This window comes from Crinia signifera, chromosome 2 (genome assembly GCF_055691185.1).
Source record: "Crinia signifera chromosome 2, ASM5569118v1, whole genome shotgun sequence".
NCBI lineage: Eukaryota > Metazoa > Chordata > Amphibia > Anura > Myobatrachidae > Crinia > Crinia signifera.
Window position 1 is genome coordinate 403,485,504 of NC_139218.1, and position 19,015 is coordinate 403,504,518.

The 19,015-nt window shown below is 51.5% G+C and overlaps 1 protein-coding gene across 1 annotated transcript in view; it reads left to right on the plus strand.

The window, feature by feature from the left end:
- LOC146058637 (transient receptor potential cation channel subfamily M member 2-like) overlaps nucleotides 1–19,015 on the plus strand; it is a 262,847-nt gene that overhangs the window by 71,503 nt on the left and 172,329 nt on the right. Inside the window, exons 9-10 of the mRNA XM_083170910.1 lie at nucleotides 8,669–8,771; nucleotides 10,191–10,312. Coding sequence (XP_083027036.1) covers nucleotides 8,669–8,771; nucleotides 10,191–10,312 — 225 coding nt within the window. The remainder of the gene's footprint in view (nucleotides 1–8,668; nucleotides 8,772–10,190; nucleotides 10,313–19,015) is intronic.

Sequence of the window (19,015 nt, forward strand, 5' to 3'; positions counted from 1 at the left end):
TCATCAGGATAGAGACCTGCTGAGCAGCCAACCTGATGGATGAGTCCTCAGTGCGGCAGATGTTGGCAGGGAAGCTCTGTGCATCGTGCGGACAAGTCTGAGCCAGCAGCCGCCCGCCAGGAGGAAGCTGGGGATATGTCTTATGTGTGTAGGCAGAAGGGGGTACAGCATAGTGTATGCAGGAGGGGGTGCAGCATAGTGTAGGCAGGAGGGGGTGCGGCATAGTGTAGGCAGGAGGGGGTGCGGCATAGTGTAGGCAGGAGGGGGTGTGGCATAGTGTATGCAGGAGGGGGTGCGGCATAGTGTAGGCAGGAGGGGGTGCGGCATAGTGTAGGCAGGAGGGGGTGCGGCATAGTGTAGGCAGGAGGGGGTGTGGCATAGTGTATGCAGGAGGGGGTGCGGCATAGTGTAGGCAGGAGGGGGTGCGGCATAGTGTAGGCAGGAGGGGGTGCGGCATAGTGTAGGCAGGAGGGGGTGCAGCATAGTGTAGGCAGGAGGGGGTGCGGCATAGTGTAGGCAGGAGGGGGTGCGGCATAGTGTAGGCAGGAGGGGGTGTGGCATAGTGTATGCAGGAGGGGGTGCGGCATAGTGTAGGCAGGAGGGGGTGCGGCATAGTGTAGGCAGGAGGGGGTGCGGCATAGTGTAGGCAGGAGGGGGTGCGGCATAGTGTAGGCAGGAGGGGGTGCGGCATAGTGTAGGCAGGAGGGGGTGCGGCATAGTGTATGCAGGAGGGGGTGCGGCATAGTGTAGGCAGGAGGGGGTGCGGCATAGTGTATGCAGGAGGGGTGCAGCATAGTGTATGCAGGAGGGGGTGCAGCGTAGTGTATGCAGGAGGGGGTGCGGCATAGTGTAGGCAGGAAGGGGTGCGGCATAGTGTAGGCAGGAGGGGGTGCAGCAATATGTAGGCAGGAGGGGGTGCAGCAATATGTAGGCAGGAGGGAGTGCAGCATAGTGTATGAGGGGGGGGGTGCAGCATAGTGTATGCAGGGGGGGTGCAGCATAGTGTATGCAGGAGGGGGTGCAGCATAGTGTATGTAGGAGGGGGTGCAGCATAGTGTATGCAGGAGGGGGTGCAGCATAGTGTATGCAGGAGGGGGTGCAGCATAGTGTATGCAGGAGGGAGTGCAGCATAGTGTAGGCAGGAGGGGGTGCAGCATAGTGTATGCAGGAGGGAGTGCAGCATAGTGTACATAGGAGGGAGTGCAGCATAGTGTATGCAGGAGGGGGTGCAGCATAGTGTACGTAGGAGGGAGTGCAGCATAGTGTATGCAGGAGGGGGTGCAGCATAGTGTAGGCAGGAGGGGGTGTGGCATAGTGTACGTAGGAGGGGGTGCAGCATAGTGTATGCAGGAGGGGGTGCAGCATAGTGTAGGCAGGAGGGGGTGTGGCATAGTGTAGGCAGGAGGGGGTGCGGCATAGTGTAGGCAGGAGGGGGTGCGGCATAGTGTAGGCAGGAGGGGGTGCGGCATAGTGTAGGCAGGAGGGGGTGCAGCATAGTGTACGTAGGAGGGGGTGCAGCATAGTGTACGTAGGAGGGGGTGCAGCATAGTGTATGCAGGGGGGTGCAGCATAGTGTAGGCAGGAGGGGGTGCAGCATAGTGTACGTAGGAGGGGGTGCAGCATAGTGTATGTAGGAGGGAGTGCAGCATAGTGTACGTAGGAGGGGGTGCAGCATAGTGTAGGCAGGAGGGGGTGCAGCATAGTGTATGCAGGAGGGGGTGCGGCATAGTGTATGCAGGAGGGAGTGCAGCATAGTGTAGGCAGGAGGGGGTGCAGCATAGTGTATGCAGGAGGGGGTGCAGCATAGTGTAGGCAGGAGGGGGTGCAGCATAGTGTATGCAGGAGGGGGTGCAGCATAGTGTATGCAGGAGGGGGTGCAGCATAGTGTATGCAGGAGGGGGTGCGGCATAGTGTATGCAGGAGGGAGTGCAGCATAGTGTAGGCAGGAGGGGGTGCAGCATAGTGTATGCAGGAGGGGGTGCAGCATAGTGTATGCAGGGGGGGTGCAGCATAGTGTATGCAGGAGGGGGTGCAGCATAGTGTACGTAGGAGGGGGTGCAGCATAGTGTAGGCAGGAGGGAGTGCAGCATAGTGTATGCAGGGGGGTGCAGCATAGTGTATGCAGGAGGGAGTGCAGCATAGTGTAGGCAGGAGGGGGTGCAGCATAGTGTATGCAGGGGGGTGCAGCATAGTGTATGCAGGAGGGGGTGCAGCATAGTGTATGCAGGAGGGGGTGCAGCATAGTGTATGCAGGAGGGGGTGCAGCATAGTGTATGCAGAAGGGGGTGCAGCAATATGTAGGCAGGAGGGGGTGCAGCATAGTGTATGCAGGAGGGGGTGCAGCATAGTGTAGCCAGTAGGGGGTGCAGCAATATGTAGGCAGGAGGGGGTGCAGCAATATGTAGGCAGGAGGGGGTGCAGCATAGTGTATGCAGGGGGGGTGCAGCATAGTGTATGCAGGAGGGGGTGCAGCATAGTGTATGCAGGAGGGGGTGCAGCATAGTGTATGCAGGAGGGGGTGCAGCATAGTGTATGCAGAAGGGGGTGCAGCAATATGTAGGCAGGAGGGGGTGCAGCATAGTGTATGCAGGGGGGTGCAGCATAGTGTATGCAGGAGGGAGTGCAGCATAGTGTAGGCAGGAGGGGGTGCAGCATAGTGTACATAGGAGGGAGTGCAGCATAGTGTATGCAGGAGGGGGTGCGGCATAGTGTATGCAGGAGGGAGTGTGGCATAGTGTAGGCAGGAGGGGGTGCAGCATAGTATATGCAGGAGGGGGTGCAGCATAGTGTATGCAGGGGGGTGCAGCATAGTGTATGCAGGAGGGGGTGCAGCATAGTGTATGCAGGGGGGTGCAGCATAGTGTATGTAGGAGGGGGTGCAGCATAGTATATGCAGGAGGGGGTGCAGCATAGTGTAGGCAGGAGGGAGTGCAGCATAGTGTAGGCAGGAGGGGGTGCGGCATAGTGTATGCAGGAGGGAGTGTGGCATAGTGTAGGCAGGAGGGGGTGCAGCATAGTGTATGCAGGAGGGGGTGCAGCATAGTGTATGCAGGGGGGTGCAGCATAGTGTATGCAGGTGGGGGTTCCGCGTATGTGGTATATGGAGGGGGTGCAGCATAGTTATGCAGGGGGGGGGGGGTGCAGCATAGTGTACGCAGGAGGGGGTGCAGCAATATGTAGGCAGGAGGGGGTGCAGCATAGTGTATGCAGGGGGGGTGCAGCATAGTGTATGCAGGAGGGAGTGCAGCATAGTGTAGGCAGGAGGGGGTGCAGCATAGTGTAGCCAGTAGGGGGTGCAGCAATATGTAGGCAGGAGGGGGTGCAGCAATATGTAGGCAGGAGGGGGTGCAGCATAGTGTATGCAGGGGGGGTGCAGCATAGTGTATGCAGGGGGGGTGCAGCATAGTGTATGCAGGAGGGGGTGCAGCATAGTGTATGCAGGAGGGGGTGCAGCATAGTGTATGCAGGAGGGGGTGCAGCATAGTGTATGCAGGAGGGGGTGCAGCATAGTGTACGTAGGAGGGGGTGCAGCATAGTGTAGCCAGTAGGGGGTGCAGCAATATGTAGGCAGGAGGGGGTGCAGCATAGTGTATGCAGGGGGGGGTGCAGCATAGTGTATGCAGGAGGGGGTGCAGCATAGTATATGCAGGAGGGGGTGCAGCATAGTGTATGCAGGAGGGGGTGCAGCATAGTGTATGCAGGAGGGGGTGCAGCATAGTGTACGTAGGAGGGGGTGCAGCATAGTGTATGCAGAAGGGGGTGCAGCAATATGTAGGCAGGAGGGGGTGCAGCATAGTGTAGGCAGGAGGGGGTGCAGCATAGTGTATGCAGGAGGGGGTGCAGCATAGTGTATGCAGAAGGGGGTGCAGCAATATGTAGGCAGGAGGGGGTGCAGCATAGTGTAGGCAGGAGGGGGTGCAGCATAGTGTATGCAGGAGGGGGTGCAGCATAGTGTAGGCAGGAGGGGGTGCAGCAAAGTGTATGCAGGAGGGGGTGCAGCATAGTGTACGTAGGAGGGGGTGCAGCATAGTGTATGCAGAAGGGGGTGCAGCAATATGTAGGCAGGAGGGGGTGCAGCATAGTGTAGGCAGGAGGGGGTGCAGCATAGTGTATGCAGGAGGGGGTGCAGCATAGTGTATGCAGGAGGGGGTGCAGCATAGTGTATGCAGAAGGGGGTGCAGCAATATGTAGGCAGGAGGGGGTGCAGCATAGTGTAGGCAGGAGGGGGTGCAGCATAGTGTATGCAGGAGGGGGTGCAGCATAGTGTAGGCAGGAGGGGGTGCAGCATAGTGTATGCAGGAGGGGGTGCAGCATAGTGTACGCAGAAGGAGGTGCAGCAATATGTAGGCAGGAGGGGGTGCAGCATAGTGTAGGCAGGAGGGGGTGCAGCATAATGTAGGCATGAGGGGGTGCAGCATAATGTAGGCATGAGTGGGTGCAGCATAATGTAGGCATGAGTGGGTGCAGCATAGTGTAAGCAGGTGGGGGTACCGGGTATGTGGTATATGGAGGGGGTGCAGCATAGTGTATGCAGGAGGGAGTGCAGCATAGTGTATGCAGGAGGGGGTACCGGGTATGTGGTATATGGAGGGGGTGCAGCATAGTGTATGCAGGTGGGGGTACCGGGTATGTGGTATATGGAGGGGGTGCAGCATAGTGTATGCAGGAGGGAGTGCAGCATAGTGTATGCAGGAGGAGGTACCGGGTATGTGGTATATGGAGGGGGTGCAGCATAGTGTATGCAGGTGGGGGTACCGGGTATGTGGTATATGGAGGGAGTGCAGCATAGTGTATGCAGGAGGAGGTACCGGGTATGTGGTATATGGAGGGAGTGCAGCATAGTGTATGCAGGAGGAGGTACCGGGTATGTGGTATATGGAGGGGGTGCAGCATAGTGTATGCAGGAGGGAGTGCAGCATAGTGTATGCAGGAGGGGGTACCGGGTATGTGGTATATGGAGGGGGTGCAGCATAGTGTATGCAGGTGGGGGTACCGCGTATGTGGTAGATGGAGGGGGTGCAGCATAGTGTATGCAGGTGGGGGTACCGCGTATGTGGTATATGGAGGGAGTGCAGCATAGTGTATGCAGGTGGGGGTACCGCGTATGTGGTATATGGAGGGGGTGCAGCATAGTGTATGCAGGTGGGGGTACCGCATATGTGGTATATGGAGGGGGTGCAGCATAGTGTATGCAGGTGGGGATACCGCGTATGTGGTATATGGAGGGGGTGCAGCATAGTGTATGCAGGTGGGGGTACCGGGTATGTGGTATATGGAGGGGGTGCAGCATAGTGTATGCAGGAGGGGGTGCAGCATAGTGTATGCAGGTGGGGGTACCGGGTATGTGGTAAATGGAGAAGTGTGGTGTCCTGTATATAGATTGCACTATATGGAGGTGCAGTGTGTATATAGGGCAGTTTATGGAAGGGGGCTGCAGAGTAGGTGGTATATGGAGGAAGGGATGTCCTGTATACAGATGGAGCCCTCTTCAGCGAGCCGTCTCTGGACAGCCACAACTCACCAAGGCCTATTGTTCTCAGCTGCAATACAATACATAGAACAATACAGTATGGGATTAGCAGAGGATTAGGTCCGACAGCTCTGGCTCACTTATATCCTATTAAAGGGCTAGGGGTTAGATGTATGAAGCAGTGATAAGGGAGACTTCCCAGTTATACCCCTTTTACACCAAAATCCCTGGTCGGACCCTGGTCTTTGAACATGGGAGTTTCCAGGGTTGGACCCAGCTTCATACCCCATTTACACAGCACTGTGACCCAGGTCGGACCCAGGTCTGCACCGTTTACACTGAACCTGGGTCAGCCCTCCTTTTCCCTATGGATGACATTAAAAATGTCCATTTTAGGATAAACTGCCATCCAACCTTCCCTCAATGATTTAAAGTAAAAATTAAAAGACCTGACAAGTTTGCTTTGAAAAATGTTGGTTTGTTTATTTAGTAAAAGATTTTTCAAAAAGTTTTATTCATTGCTCAAGCACACATAGCGGTATAAAAGTGCAGCATCATCCATGAGCTCTCCCCAGCCCCATCCCCTGCAGCCGCAGACAGCATCTCCCATGTGCCCCCCCCCCCCCCCCCCCAAAAAAAAATATAATAATAATAACATAAATGATACTGCATCCAATTATGATTTCTGTGTGCACTGCCCGTATCCTTCCTGGCTGCTGTCTTTTGCCACTGCAGCGCACTGTGGAAAGGCGTCCAGCACTTCTGGTATCCTTTCAGCACTACCTTGATGTCCCAACCTGGGTTGGGACCATTTACACCGTTCATGACCCAGGTCCAACCAGTGTTCAACCCTGGTCAGGACCTGGGTAGGAGGCCAGTGTTACTGGACCTGGGTTGACCCCTTTTACACCAATGCTGACCTGGGTCCGACCTGGGTCCAACCTGGGTTATTCCTTGGTGTAAAAGGGGTATTACTCTATCACCAGCCAATCAGCTCCTAACTCATACCTCCCAACAATCCCGATTCCCATGGCAAAGTCCCGGCTTTCTGGGAAATTCCCGTGTCCCACCTGGCTGAAAATTATTTATGGTCTATAATGCCCAATAATAGGGGTTGTGGCCAGCACCTAATAATGTGGGAGGCGAGACCAGTGTTCTGGTTGGGTGGCCTGCTCATGGGTTTGTCTTTATACTTTCAACTAAATATAAATTCACGTTATGCCACATGGATTGAGCCAAAATACACACAAATAGGGACATTAAATAGGACATTAAAATTTACACCATAATGCCCATTACATGTTAAGCCACACACCATAATGTCCATTACGTATTATGTCATACATTGTAATGCCTATTACAAATTATGCTACATAAGTGCTACTTACCTACATGCTCATTGTCAGGGGCTCAATGCTCATTGCCAGGGGTTCCATGCTCATTGCCAAGGGGGAATACATGCTTGCAGTAACCTGGGGGACAGCTGCCGCCAGGCAGAAGTGACAGCAATTGACAGCCAGTCAGAGAGCAGGAGGCTGCCTGGCTGTATTCAGAGCATTGCAGGTCCCAGCTATTTGAAATAATACCCCTTTCACACCAGTGTCTGTGTGTGTGTGTGTGTGTGTGTGTGTGTGTTTATATATATATACAATATAGAATGCAGATGGGTCACGTACCACAAGCGCCGGTTTCACACACCGCTGATGTAAATCACATACAGAGCCTCAAGTGGCACGGTTGGAGAGCTTACACTCCTTCAGGAAAGATCAACGCCAGGCAACGCCAGGCCATATATATAATCAAGTAAATCATGGGGCACTCACCGGATTTTGCTTGCAGAAGCCTTTTATTTACATTCCGATTTACTTGTTTGGATTTGGAAGGACCTGGAGTACTGGGACTTTTCTATGGCTTCTGGCACCCCGGTGGATGTGAAATTTTGGGAGAGTGCTGTCCATACAGATTGGATAAGATAGGGAATCACAGTGTGCTTCTCTGGACTGGCACCCTACAATGATTGAACAAAACTGTGATGTCATCTGCGTTTGCTTTATTGAAGATTTAATTAATGGTTATTACTGTACTTCTTTTGTTTTGTAACTACTATTGTGGTTAATTGAGTTCATCCTGACTGTCAAAACCCTGACAGCCGGGTGCCCGACGGCCACCCGCTATTTTCCCTTGTGGGGGTCCACGACCCCCATAGAGGGAGAATAGAATAGGTGGTTGGCGTAGCTCGCCACTGTGCCCGCAAGGGGCTTTTTTGTGCTCGCCACGCTGTCTGAGTCCGGGCAGTCGGGATCCTGACGTCAGGATAATGACTGTCGGGATCCCGACTATCGGAGTCCCATACCACACCCTTACGTATGTGCAAAACCAGGCGCAATAGGTTTGCGGCATATGGTCAGCAAAAGGTGTACCTCAAGAGATACAGTATGTGACAATTACCGGGTTTTCTGGACGAAAATGCTTTAAATGAGGCTGAGAGTATCTTTGTCAATCTCACTGATGACGAGACTGATAGAGTTTTATTTGATCAGGTGGATTTTGTGGCTGCCCTGTGAACAATGTCTCCCTCCTTATTAAATTGGTAGATCCCACAATGCATTTCTTCCCTACTGCCCCATGGCCTCTGGATCTGAGTCTTTCCTGACTTTGTAGCCATTGCTCTATGTCTTCTCTGCACTGTTACATCCATAGGAAGGGCCGGGTGAGGGTGCGCTCATTCCTTATTCAATGCCCCTGAGGAAAACAAGGAGCAGCAGAGATTTGGCAGCAGATGTGGATTTGCTGCTGGCTGTATGTAACTAATGATCTCTGAGCGGAACATGTTGATACAATGATATTCTATGTTTGGATACATGAGTTTCATTTTCTGCTTGTCCTGTTGATGTGCACTAAGTGAAGACTTAGCGTATTATATCCTGTTACTGTATGACGCCTGTCATGTGTCAGGATTATAATACATCGGCTGCTGTGCTATTACTGAATACTAATGAATAATTATCACCTAATAGATCGAGATCTAGCATTGGATACAATTAGGTGATAATTACTCATTAGTCATATTTCTGTGTCGTTCTGTTTGCGGATTTGAATGAATACAATGATTTTGTAATTGTTTGTTTGCCAATGGTTCATGTCAGAGCTTCTCGTAGTATAATGTATTCCTGACACGTACGTCCTGTTGTCCCACAGATACAGGACATTGTCTGCATGGGATCTCTGCTGACCGTCCTCCGGGAACATACGGATGGACACCAAGGGATGGACGTCACTATTCTGCAAGCAGTGCTGAAAGGTCAGAGGATGGGGCCGGCTTACTGGTGATATTCTACAACAGTGGTTCTCAAACTCGGTCCTCAGGACCCCACACAGTTCATGTTTTCCAGGTCTTCTGATAGGTGAACTCATTACTCATTGGCACATGTAGAGGTAATTATTTCACTTGATTCTGTGAGGAGACCTACAAAACATGCACTGTGTGGGGTCCCGAGGACCGACTTTGAGAACCTGTGTTCTACAAGACTACCATGAATGCATTTCTCAATGTATTGTTATTCTTAGTTGACAGAGACATCTCATCATTACTGTCGCCAACAGCTGGACTGGCCCTCAGGTGTGCAGGGAAATTCCTGGTGCACCACACCTGCCCTCTAGTGGCCAGGTTCTAGACCACGCACTCAGGTTCTACATTGTTACTCTGTTAGAGGGTCAGTAACTAGGTGGAGCAGGATTATGCATGAACTTGGGTGCTTGGTAACTACACTAAGATTAGTGCTTCTGCCAATCAGGGTGGTCGGTCCTGACACACCCATTCCCCCTCCTTTTATAAGGAGGTGCAGTTCTTTGCAGGCTGTGTCCTCTCCACTAATTGTCCAAGTCCCTCTGTGGTGGCAGAACACCTCCATCCAGTGGTTGACCCTATCTGCTTGATCCATTGCCACTACATTCCCTGGTGGGCACATCATACCGCTCATCATTGCCCCTACATTCCCTGGTGGGCACATCATACATCACAGGCTGGACAAACATGACCACACTCATCCCTAATATGGGCCAGCTGCTGTGATCAGCGACAATTCAGGAGACACTGCAGAGCTTATGAGTCACAACTTATGGCTCCGCCTACTGCCAGTCACTCATCAACAACTCCACCTCCATCTCTGTCTGCCGTCGCCTTGTTCCCTTGCAGGACAGATGTAACCTGTGCAGAGAGAGTTACATTTGGGTGGGGTGTGTTCAAACTAATATCTATATCGCAGTGTATATATAATGCAGCCAGTATTTACCCTGCACAGAAACAATATAACCCACCCAAATCTAACTCTCTCTGCACCTGGTACATCTGCCCCCCTGCAGTTCAGCATGGTATTGGTCATTTTGAAAACAATTTTTACTGCGACCAGATCTAAATGCAGCCCAATGACCAGGGGGTGTACATGCTGTTAGTGTCTAGTAACCAGCAGGCCTGGTACAGGACCCTCATACCTTCTACTCCCTCCAATACTCCGTCCTTCTACTTCACCATCTTCTTGGTAGGTACCCGAGTTATGGTGTGCTGTTCCCCTGCAGACAGATCCCAGATATGACAATGACCTGGTGGAGGCTGGTGACAGTGACGTGTTATAATACAGCTGGGTATCAGTGAATGATTGGACTTTATCATTAAGGTAGAACTGTGATTGTGGTAACTGACCTCTGGTTATTTCTCTGGCAGCGTCTAACAATACGGATCATTGTGGACAGGAGAGCTGGGACTATCAGCTACAACTCACTGTGTCCTGGAATCGGGCAGATGTTGCAATGGCGCAATTATTTACTAAAGACCAGACCTGGAAGGTATGACCTCCATATATATCTCACACCTGTCCTTACCTGTAATGTGCAGTGTCATATCACACCTGGCCTTACCTGTAATGTGTGGTGTCCTCTCACACCTGACCTTACCTGTAATGTGTGATGTCATCTCACACCTGGCCTTACCTGTAATGTGTTGTGTCCTCTCACACCTGGCCTTACCTGTAATGTGTGGTGTCCTCTCACACCTGGCCTTACCTGTAATGTGTGGTGTCCTCTCACACCTGACCTTACCTGTAATGTGTGATGTCATCTCACACCTGGCTTTACCTGTAATGTGTGATGTCATCTCACACCTGGTCTTACCTGTAATGTGTGATGTCATCTCACACCTGGTCTTACCTGTAATGTGTGGTGTACTCTCACACCTGGCCTTACCTGTAATGTGTGATGTCATCTCACACCTGGTCTTACCTGTAATGTGTGGTGTACTCTCACACCTGGCCTTACCTGTAATGTGCGCTGTCATCTCACACCTGGCCTTACCTGTAATGTATGGTGTCCTCTCACACCTGGCCTTACCTGTAATGTGTGGTGTCATCTCACACCTGGCCTTACCTGTAATGTGTGGTGCCATCTCACACCTGGCCTTACCTGTAATGTGTGGTGTCCCTTCACTCCTGACCTTATCTGTAATGTGCGGTGTCATCTCACAGCTGGCCTTACCTTTAATGTGCGGTGTCCTCTCACACCTGGCCTTACCTGTAATATGTGGTGTTATTTCACACCTGGCCTTACCTGTAATGTCTGGTGTCATCTCACACCTGGCCTTAACCTGTAATGTGCAGTGTCCTCTCACACCTGGCCTTACCTGTAATGTGTGGTGTCATCTTACACTGGCCTTACCTGTAATGTGCGGTGTCATCACACACCTGTCCTTACCTGTATTGTGCAGTGTCCTCTCACACCTGGCCTTACCTGAAATGTGTAGTGTCACCTCACACCTGGCCTTGCCTGTAATGTGCGGTGTCATCTCACTCCCGGCCTTACCTGTAATGTGTGGTGTCCTCTCACACCTGGCCTTATCTGTAATGTGTGATGTCCTCTCACACCTGGCCTTACCTGTAATGTGTGGTGTCCTCTCACACCTGACCTTACCTGTAATGTGTGGTGTCATCTCACACCTGGCCTTACCTGTAATGTGTGGTGTCCCTTCACACCTGACCTTACCTGTAATGTGTGGTGTCATCCCACACCTGGCCTTACCTGTAATGTGTGGTGTCCTCTCACACCTGGCCTTACCTGTAATGTGTGATGTCATATCACACCTGGTCTTACCTGTGATGTGTGATGTCCTCACACACCGGGCCTTACCTGTAATGTTCAGTGTCATCTCACACCTGGCATTACCTGTAATGTGTGGTGTCATCTCACACCTGGCCTTATCTGTAATGTGTGGTGTCATCTCACACCTGACCTTACCTGTAATGTGTGGTGTCCTCTCACACCTGGCCTTACCTGTTATGTGTGGTGTCATCTCACACCTGGCCTTACCTGTAATGCGTGGTGTCATCTCACACCTGGCCTTACCTGTAATGTGTGGTGTCATCTCACACCTGGCCTTACCGGTAACGTGTGGTGTCCTCTCACAACTGGCCTTACCTGTAATGTGTGGTGTCCTCTCACACCTGGCCTTACCTGTAATGTGTGGTGTCCTCTCACACCTGGCCTTACCTGTAATGTGTGGTGTCATCTCACACCTGGTCTTACCTGTAATGTGTGGTGTCCTCTCACACCTGGCCTTACCTGTAATGTGTGGTGTCATCTCACACCTGGCCTTACCTGTAATGTGTGGTGTCCTCTCACACCTGGCCTTACCTGTAATGTGTGGTGTCCTCTCACACCTGACCTTACCTGTAATGTGTGGTGTCCGCTCACACCTGGCCTTACCTGTAATGTGTGGTGTCCTCTCACACCTGGCCTTACCTGTAATGTGTGGTGTCCTCTCACACCTGGCCTTACCTGTAATGTGTGGTGTCCTCTCACACCTGGCCTTACCTGTAATGTGTGGTGTCATCTCACACCTGGTCTTACCTGTAATGTGTGGAGTCCTCTCACACCTGGTCTTACCTGTAATGTGTGGTGTCCTCTCACACCTGGCCTTACCTGTAATGTGTGGTGTCCTCTCACACCTGGCCTTAACTGTAATGTGTGGTGTACTCTCACACCTGGCCTTACCTGTAATGTGTGGTGTCCTCCCACACCTGTCCTTACCTGTAATGTGTGACATCATCTCACACCTGGCCTTACCTGCAATGTGTGGTGTCCTCTCACACCTGACCTTACCTGTAATGTGTGACATCATCTCACACCTGGCCTTACCTGTAATGTGCGGTGTCCTCTCACACCTGGCCTTACCTGTAATGTGTGGTGTCCTCTCACACCTGGCCTTACCTGTAATGTGCGGTGTCCTCTCACAACTGGCCTTACCTGTAATGTGTGGTGTCCTCCCACACCTGTCCTTACCTGTAATGTGTGACATCATCTCACACCTGTCCTTACCTGTAATGTGCGGTGTTCTCTCACACCTGGCCTTACCTGTAATGTGCGGTGTCCTCTCACACCTGGTCTTAAATGTAATGTGTGGTGTCCTCTCGCACCTGGCCTTACCTGTAATGTGTGGTGTCCTCTCACACCTGGCCTTACCTGTAATGTGTGGTGTCCTCTCACACCTGGCCTTACCTGTAATGTGTGGTGTCCTCCCACACCTGTCCTTACCTGTAATGTGTGACATCATCTCACACCTGGCCTTACCTGTAATGTGTGGTGTCCTCTCACACCTGGCCTTACCTGTAATGTGGGGTGTCCTCTCACACCTGGCCTTACCTGTAATGTGCGGTGTCCTCTCACACCTGGCCTTACCTGTAATGTGTGGTGTCCTCCCACACCTGTCCTTACCTGTAATGTGTGACATCATCTCACACCTGTCCTTACCTGTAATGTGTGGTGTCCTCTCACACCTGACCTTATCTGTAATGTGTGACATCATCTCACACCTGGCCTTACCTGTAATGTGTGGTGTCCTCTCACACCTGGCCACACCGTAATGTGTGATGTCCTTCCACACCTGACCTTACCTGTAATGTGTGACATCATCTCACACCTGGCCTTACCTGTAATGTGCGGTGTTATCTCTCACCTGGCCTTACCTGTAATGTGCGGCGTCCTCTCACACCTGGCCTTACCTGTAATGTGTGGTGTCCTCCCACACCTGTCCTTACCTGTAATGTGTGACATTTCTCACACCTGTCCTTACCTGTAATGTGTGGTGTCCTCTCACACCTGACCTTACCTGTAATGTGTGACATCATCTCACACCTGGCCTTACCTGTAATGTGCGGTGTCCTCTCACACCTGGCCTTACCTGTAATGTGTGGTGTCCTCTCACACCTGGCCTTACCTGTAATGTGTGGTGTCCTCTCACACCTGTCCTTACCTGTAATGTGTGGTGTCCTCTCACACCTGTCCTTACCTGTAATGTGTGGTGTCCTCTCACACCTGACCTTACCTGTAATGTGCGGTGTCATCTCACACCTGGCCTTACCTGTAATGTGCGGTGTCCTCTCACACCTGGCCTTACCTGTAATGTGCGGTGTCCTCTCACACCTGACCTTACCTGTAATGTGCGATGTCCTCTCACATCTGGCCTTACCTGTAATGTGCGGTGTCCTCCCACACCTGTCCTTACCTGTAATTTGCGGTGTCCTCTCACACCTGTCCTTACCTGTAATGAGCTGTTGCACCTCTCTTACACTGTTGCCCAGCATTATTAATACTCGTAATTTCCTAGCCCTGCTTATTCCCATGATTTACTCTGTATTGGAGCCACATATCATCTCTGTAATTGGGACGCATGGACCTGTATAATGATATAGTGGATATATGTTGCAGTGATATTCCGCATCCTCCCCGGTAATAATGCGGTCACTAAGATGGGTTATAACTCCAACATAGAGAGGGTCACAGTACGGCTATTGTGTAATTACTTGCAATGTCATCTGCTGATGCTGTGATGAGCAGAAATGTTTTATTGGGGGCAGTTACTGAGAGATAGCAGCGCAGGTGCAGTTACATTTAATATCATATCTGCTGACATTTTTGGAGCCGCAGTTTGGCAAATGTGCCTCCTGTATTGCAGCACAATACAGAGAGCCAAGTACAGATCTATGGAAATTCAAAACTCTGAAGTAGTACGTTCTAACGTCCAGCCTTGTACAGTGATAAAGTGGAGAGAGAGAAAGTATCAGCCAATCAATCAGCTTCCAACTGTCATGGTACAGACTGGGTTTGAAAATGACAGCTAGGGGCTGGCTGGCTACTTCTTTAGCTCACTTTCTAGAGCTTCGTACATCTGGCACTACATCCCCAATTATTCCTAACAGCAGGGGAAAGAGGACAAAAGTATTTGTGGATATATTATATCCTTAAAAACCAATATATATCTATATCCAGTGCTCGAAGTGTAGCTGTATACAGTGGTATGGCATACCGGCAACCAGGACTGATAATGGCAAATAGAATTTACAGTATCTGCATAGCTGAGCACTCACTTCAGCACTGATCGTCAGGTAAAGACAAACCCCTTCTCTCATTGGTGGACAGTGGGAAGGCCAGATCCAGGGATGCAGACACTGCTGGGTCCTTCTTCCTGTGTATGGAAGCATGTCCAGCGTGGTCAGAGGAGGAGAACAAACAGCAGGAATAGTGCCCATCACACCCCCTGGCGAACTGGGTGGTGGGCAGGGTGACTAATGCCACCCCTCTTCCCCACCCATACATCTTTCAGCCTCTCAGGTACGTGGCTGATCTGAGGGCGGGGGTGGTGACAGAGGGGAAGAAGCAAGAGGGCAGTCGTTGCTGGCAATGCATGTCAGTGTAGGCAAACAGCGAGTGTCCCCACTAACCTCAGTGTGACTGCGGACTGTGCGCTGTTCCTCAAGATGTGTGTCTCTGTCCCCGCTGCTCCAAACTCGTATTCCCTCCTTTCAGCAACCGGGAAGGACGGGGGATTAAAAGGGAAAAAGCAGGTTTGTAAATCCAGGGGATGGTTCGGGCTGCAATCCAGATGTATATCAATAAAGGGGGGGGGGGGTCCCTAGTAGCACTGACGCGTTTCTCCACTCCTGGACCCACCTTTGATAAAGCCACCAGGAGTGGTGAAACGCGTCAGCAGCTACTGCCCCCCCCCCTTTATTGATATACATCTGGATTGCAGCCCGAACCATCCCCTGGATTTACAAACCTGCTTTTTCCACCAAAGGACATGACCTCCTTGTGCCTCCATTTCAAGGACAACATCTGGTAATATACTGTACCACCTACCATATATCTTTTGGGGAGCACAAGAGCATTATAAAACCACTAAATTGTCAGTGATTTGAGTCAACTTTGGGCCGATCCGTGGACACTTGGAGGAGGACATCCATACCCAACCAAGGGTTATAAATATTATATATAACAACGTTCGTCCAGGGGTAACATAGGAACGGACTCTCCAGCATCATTTCCATCTTGCAGGGGGTTCCCACATATTGGTTTTTATGCAATCAATTGTGTTTACTCATTTTAACCCCTTTTTTTTAAATATCCATGTATTTATATGGAAATCATTTTTATATTTGATTGTGTATTGTGAAATAAATTGTTTATTCAGCGATTCTCATCACAAGTACGCTGTTCACATTTGTTTTTTTCTTTTGTTTCTCTATACGGGACTAACTACCCCGGTTACTGAACAGCTGCTGGTTAAGCCACTCGTGACATATCGCCCCCAAGTTCTGACCGATAGGGGACAGTCCTATCTCCATTTTTCTGTTGCTAGAGTAGTACAAGTTACAAAGTGAGAGGTGGGCGTGAGGTACAGGAATGAGAACTAAATAGAGAGAGAGGTGGAGGTTGGGAATGAGGTGCTGGGATGAGAGGTGGAGGGTGAGAGTGAGGTGTTGGGATGAGAGGTGTAGGTTGGGAGTGAGGTGCTGGGATGAGAGATGAAGGATGGGACGGAAGTGCTGGTATGAGAGGTCTAGCGTGGGAGTGAGGTGCTGGGATGAGAGGTGTAGGTTGGGAGTGAGGTGCTGGGATGAGAGGTGTAGGTTGGGAGTGAGGTGCTGGGATGAGAGGTATAGGGTTGATGTGGGGTGCTGGGATGAGAGGTGGAGGATAGGAGTGAGATGAGGTGCTGGGATGAGAGGTGTAGGGTGGGAGTGAGGTGCTGGGATGAGAGGTGGAGGATGGGAGTGAGATGAGGTGCCGGGATGAGAGGTTCAGGTGGGAGTGAGGTGCTGGGATGAGATGTGTAGGTTGGGAGTGAGGTGCTGGGATGAGAGGTGGAGGATGGGAATGAGGTGCTGGGATGTGAGGTGCTGGGATGAGAGGTGGAGGATAGGAGTGGGATGAGGTGCTGGGATGAGAGGTGGAGGATGGGAGTGAGATGAGGTGCTGGGATGAGAGGTGTAGGGTGGGAGTGAGGTGCAGGGATGAGAGGTGGAGGGTGGGAGTGAGGTGCTGCGATGTGAGGTGAATGATAGGAGTGAAGTGCTGGGATGAGAGGTGGAGGATGGCAGTGAGGTGGGATACTGGGAGGAGAGGTGTAGGGTGAGAGTACGGCACAGGAATGAGAGGTGTAGGGTGGGAGTAAGGTGCTGAGACGAGATGTGTAGGGTGGGAGTGAGGTGCTGGGATGAGAGGTGTAGGGTGGGAGTGAGGTGCTGGGATGAAAGGTGTAGGGTGGGAGTGAGGTGAGGTGCTTGGATGATAGGTGTAGGATGGGAGTGAGGTGCTGGGACGAGAGGTGTAGCGTGGGAGTCAGGTGCTGGGACGAGAGGTGTAGGGTGGGATTGAGGTACTTGGATGTGAGGTAGAGGGATAGGAGTGAGGTGCTGGGATGAGAGGTGGAGGATAGGAGTGAGGTAAGGTGCTGGGATTAGAGGTGCAAAGTTGTTGTGAGGTACAGGAATGAGAGATGGAGGGTAGAAGTGAGATGCTGGGATGAGAGTTGCAAGGTCATTGCGAGGTACAGGAATGAGAGGTGGAGGGTAGGAGTGAGGTGAGGTGCTGGGATGAGAGGTGGAGGGTGGGAGTGAGGTACAGGAATGAGAGATGGAGGGTAAGAGTTAAGGTGAGGTGCTGGGATGAGAGGTGTAAGGTGGTTGCCAGGTACAGGAATGTACAGGAATACAGTCTGGGTACAAGGATGTGATTTTTGGCTCAGTTTGGTACCAGGATTTGAATTTCTGGCTCAATCCAGATGGAATTAGGTGAATTTTGGCACTGTCATTTTGGCATTAAGGTGCCCATACACAGAGCAATCCTGTTTTGCAAGGAGAGAAAGCATAAAAGTTATGTGCTGCACGTAGTTTTTGAACTAGAACACATTGTGATACCATCTAGTTCAAAACGCACAGAGTACATCGCTCCATGTATGGGCACCTTAATGTTAATTTTGACTCCATCCGGGTGGTATAATGTGATTTTTGGCTCATTCGATTTGAATTTTGGCGCATTGTGTGTCGCATTAGGTGAATTTTGGCTCATTTCGTGTGGTGTAATGCTTAAGGGGCTAGTATGAGGGGCCTACTATTGTTTTGCATAATGTGTATATGGGGCAGTGGTCCTCGCGACTCTTTCTGAGGTTGTGACCTTGAGGACCCCTCCTGGGGTTATGGCCTTCGAGACCTCTTCTTGGGATATGACCCTCAGGACCCCTCCTGGGGCAGTGGTCTTCCGGACCCATTCTGAGGTTGTGCCCTTGAGGACCCCTCCTGAGGCAGTGGCCTTCGGGACCTCGGCTGAGGCAGTGGCCTTCGGGACCTCGGCTGAGGCAGTGGCCTTCGGGACCTCGGCTGAGGCTGTGGCCTTAGGGACCTCGGCTGAGGTTGTGGCCTTCAGGATCTCGGCTGAGGCTGTGGCCTTCGGGACCTCGGCTGATGCTGTACCTTCTGAGATTCCTTCTGGGGTAATATGACTGAAGTCCACTTGTGAGATGACACGGCTGGAGACCCTCTCTGGGGCAGAGCAGGCCTTTGAGCCCCCACTCAGGGCTGCTGCCTTTGGGCCCCCACTTGGACCTGCGGACTTTGGGCCCCCAATTAGGGGCTATGGCTTCTGGAACCCCACTTGGGGCTATGCCACTTGAGACCCATGCTAGAGCTATGGCCTCTGATAACCCTTCTGGGGTTGTGCCTTTTAAGTCAGCTTCTAGAGCAATGGCTTTTGGGACCCCCACTGGGGCTGTGCCACTGGAGACCCCTTCTGGGAGTGACACCTGAGACTCCCCAACTGGGGTTTGCTGCTTTGATATTACGGGAAAGGAGAAAGATCAGGAAAATATCCTCCTTTTAATCCTGAATCTTTAATGGGGTTCCCTAGTCCTTGGACCCCAATTATAGCTCAGAGTGTTTATTAGTGTGGGTTCCGGGACAAGTACCTCTGCCACAGTAGAGACAGGAGTAGTTCTTGAAACCTGACTCAACATGGGCAGAAGACAGAACTTGTCACCACATTTTGGTCTGAATATAATGCCTGAACCCCCACAATATAGGCCCAGGTTGTGGTCTCTGCATCACTTTCGCTCCTCTAAGGAGAGCTTGGGCCACAGATACACACTATGCCTCTTCTGGGCCTCTTGGTCTGAGGACGCACTATCTAATGATTTCTTAGACAGAGTCTCATTAGGGGCTGGGAGGA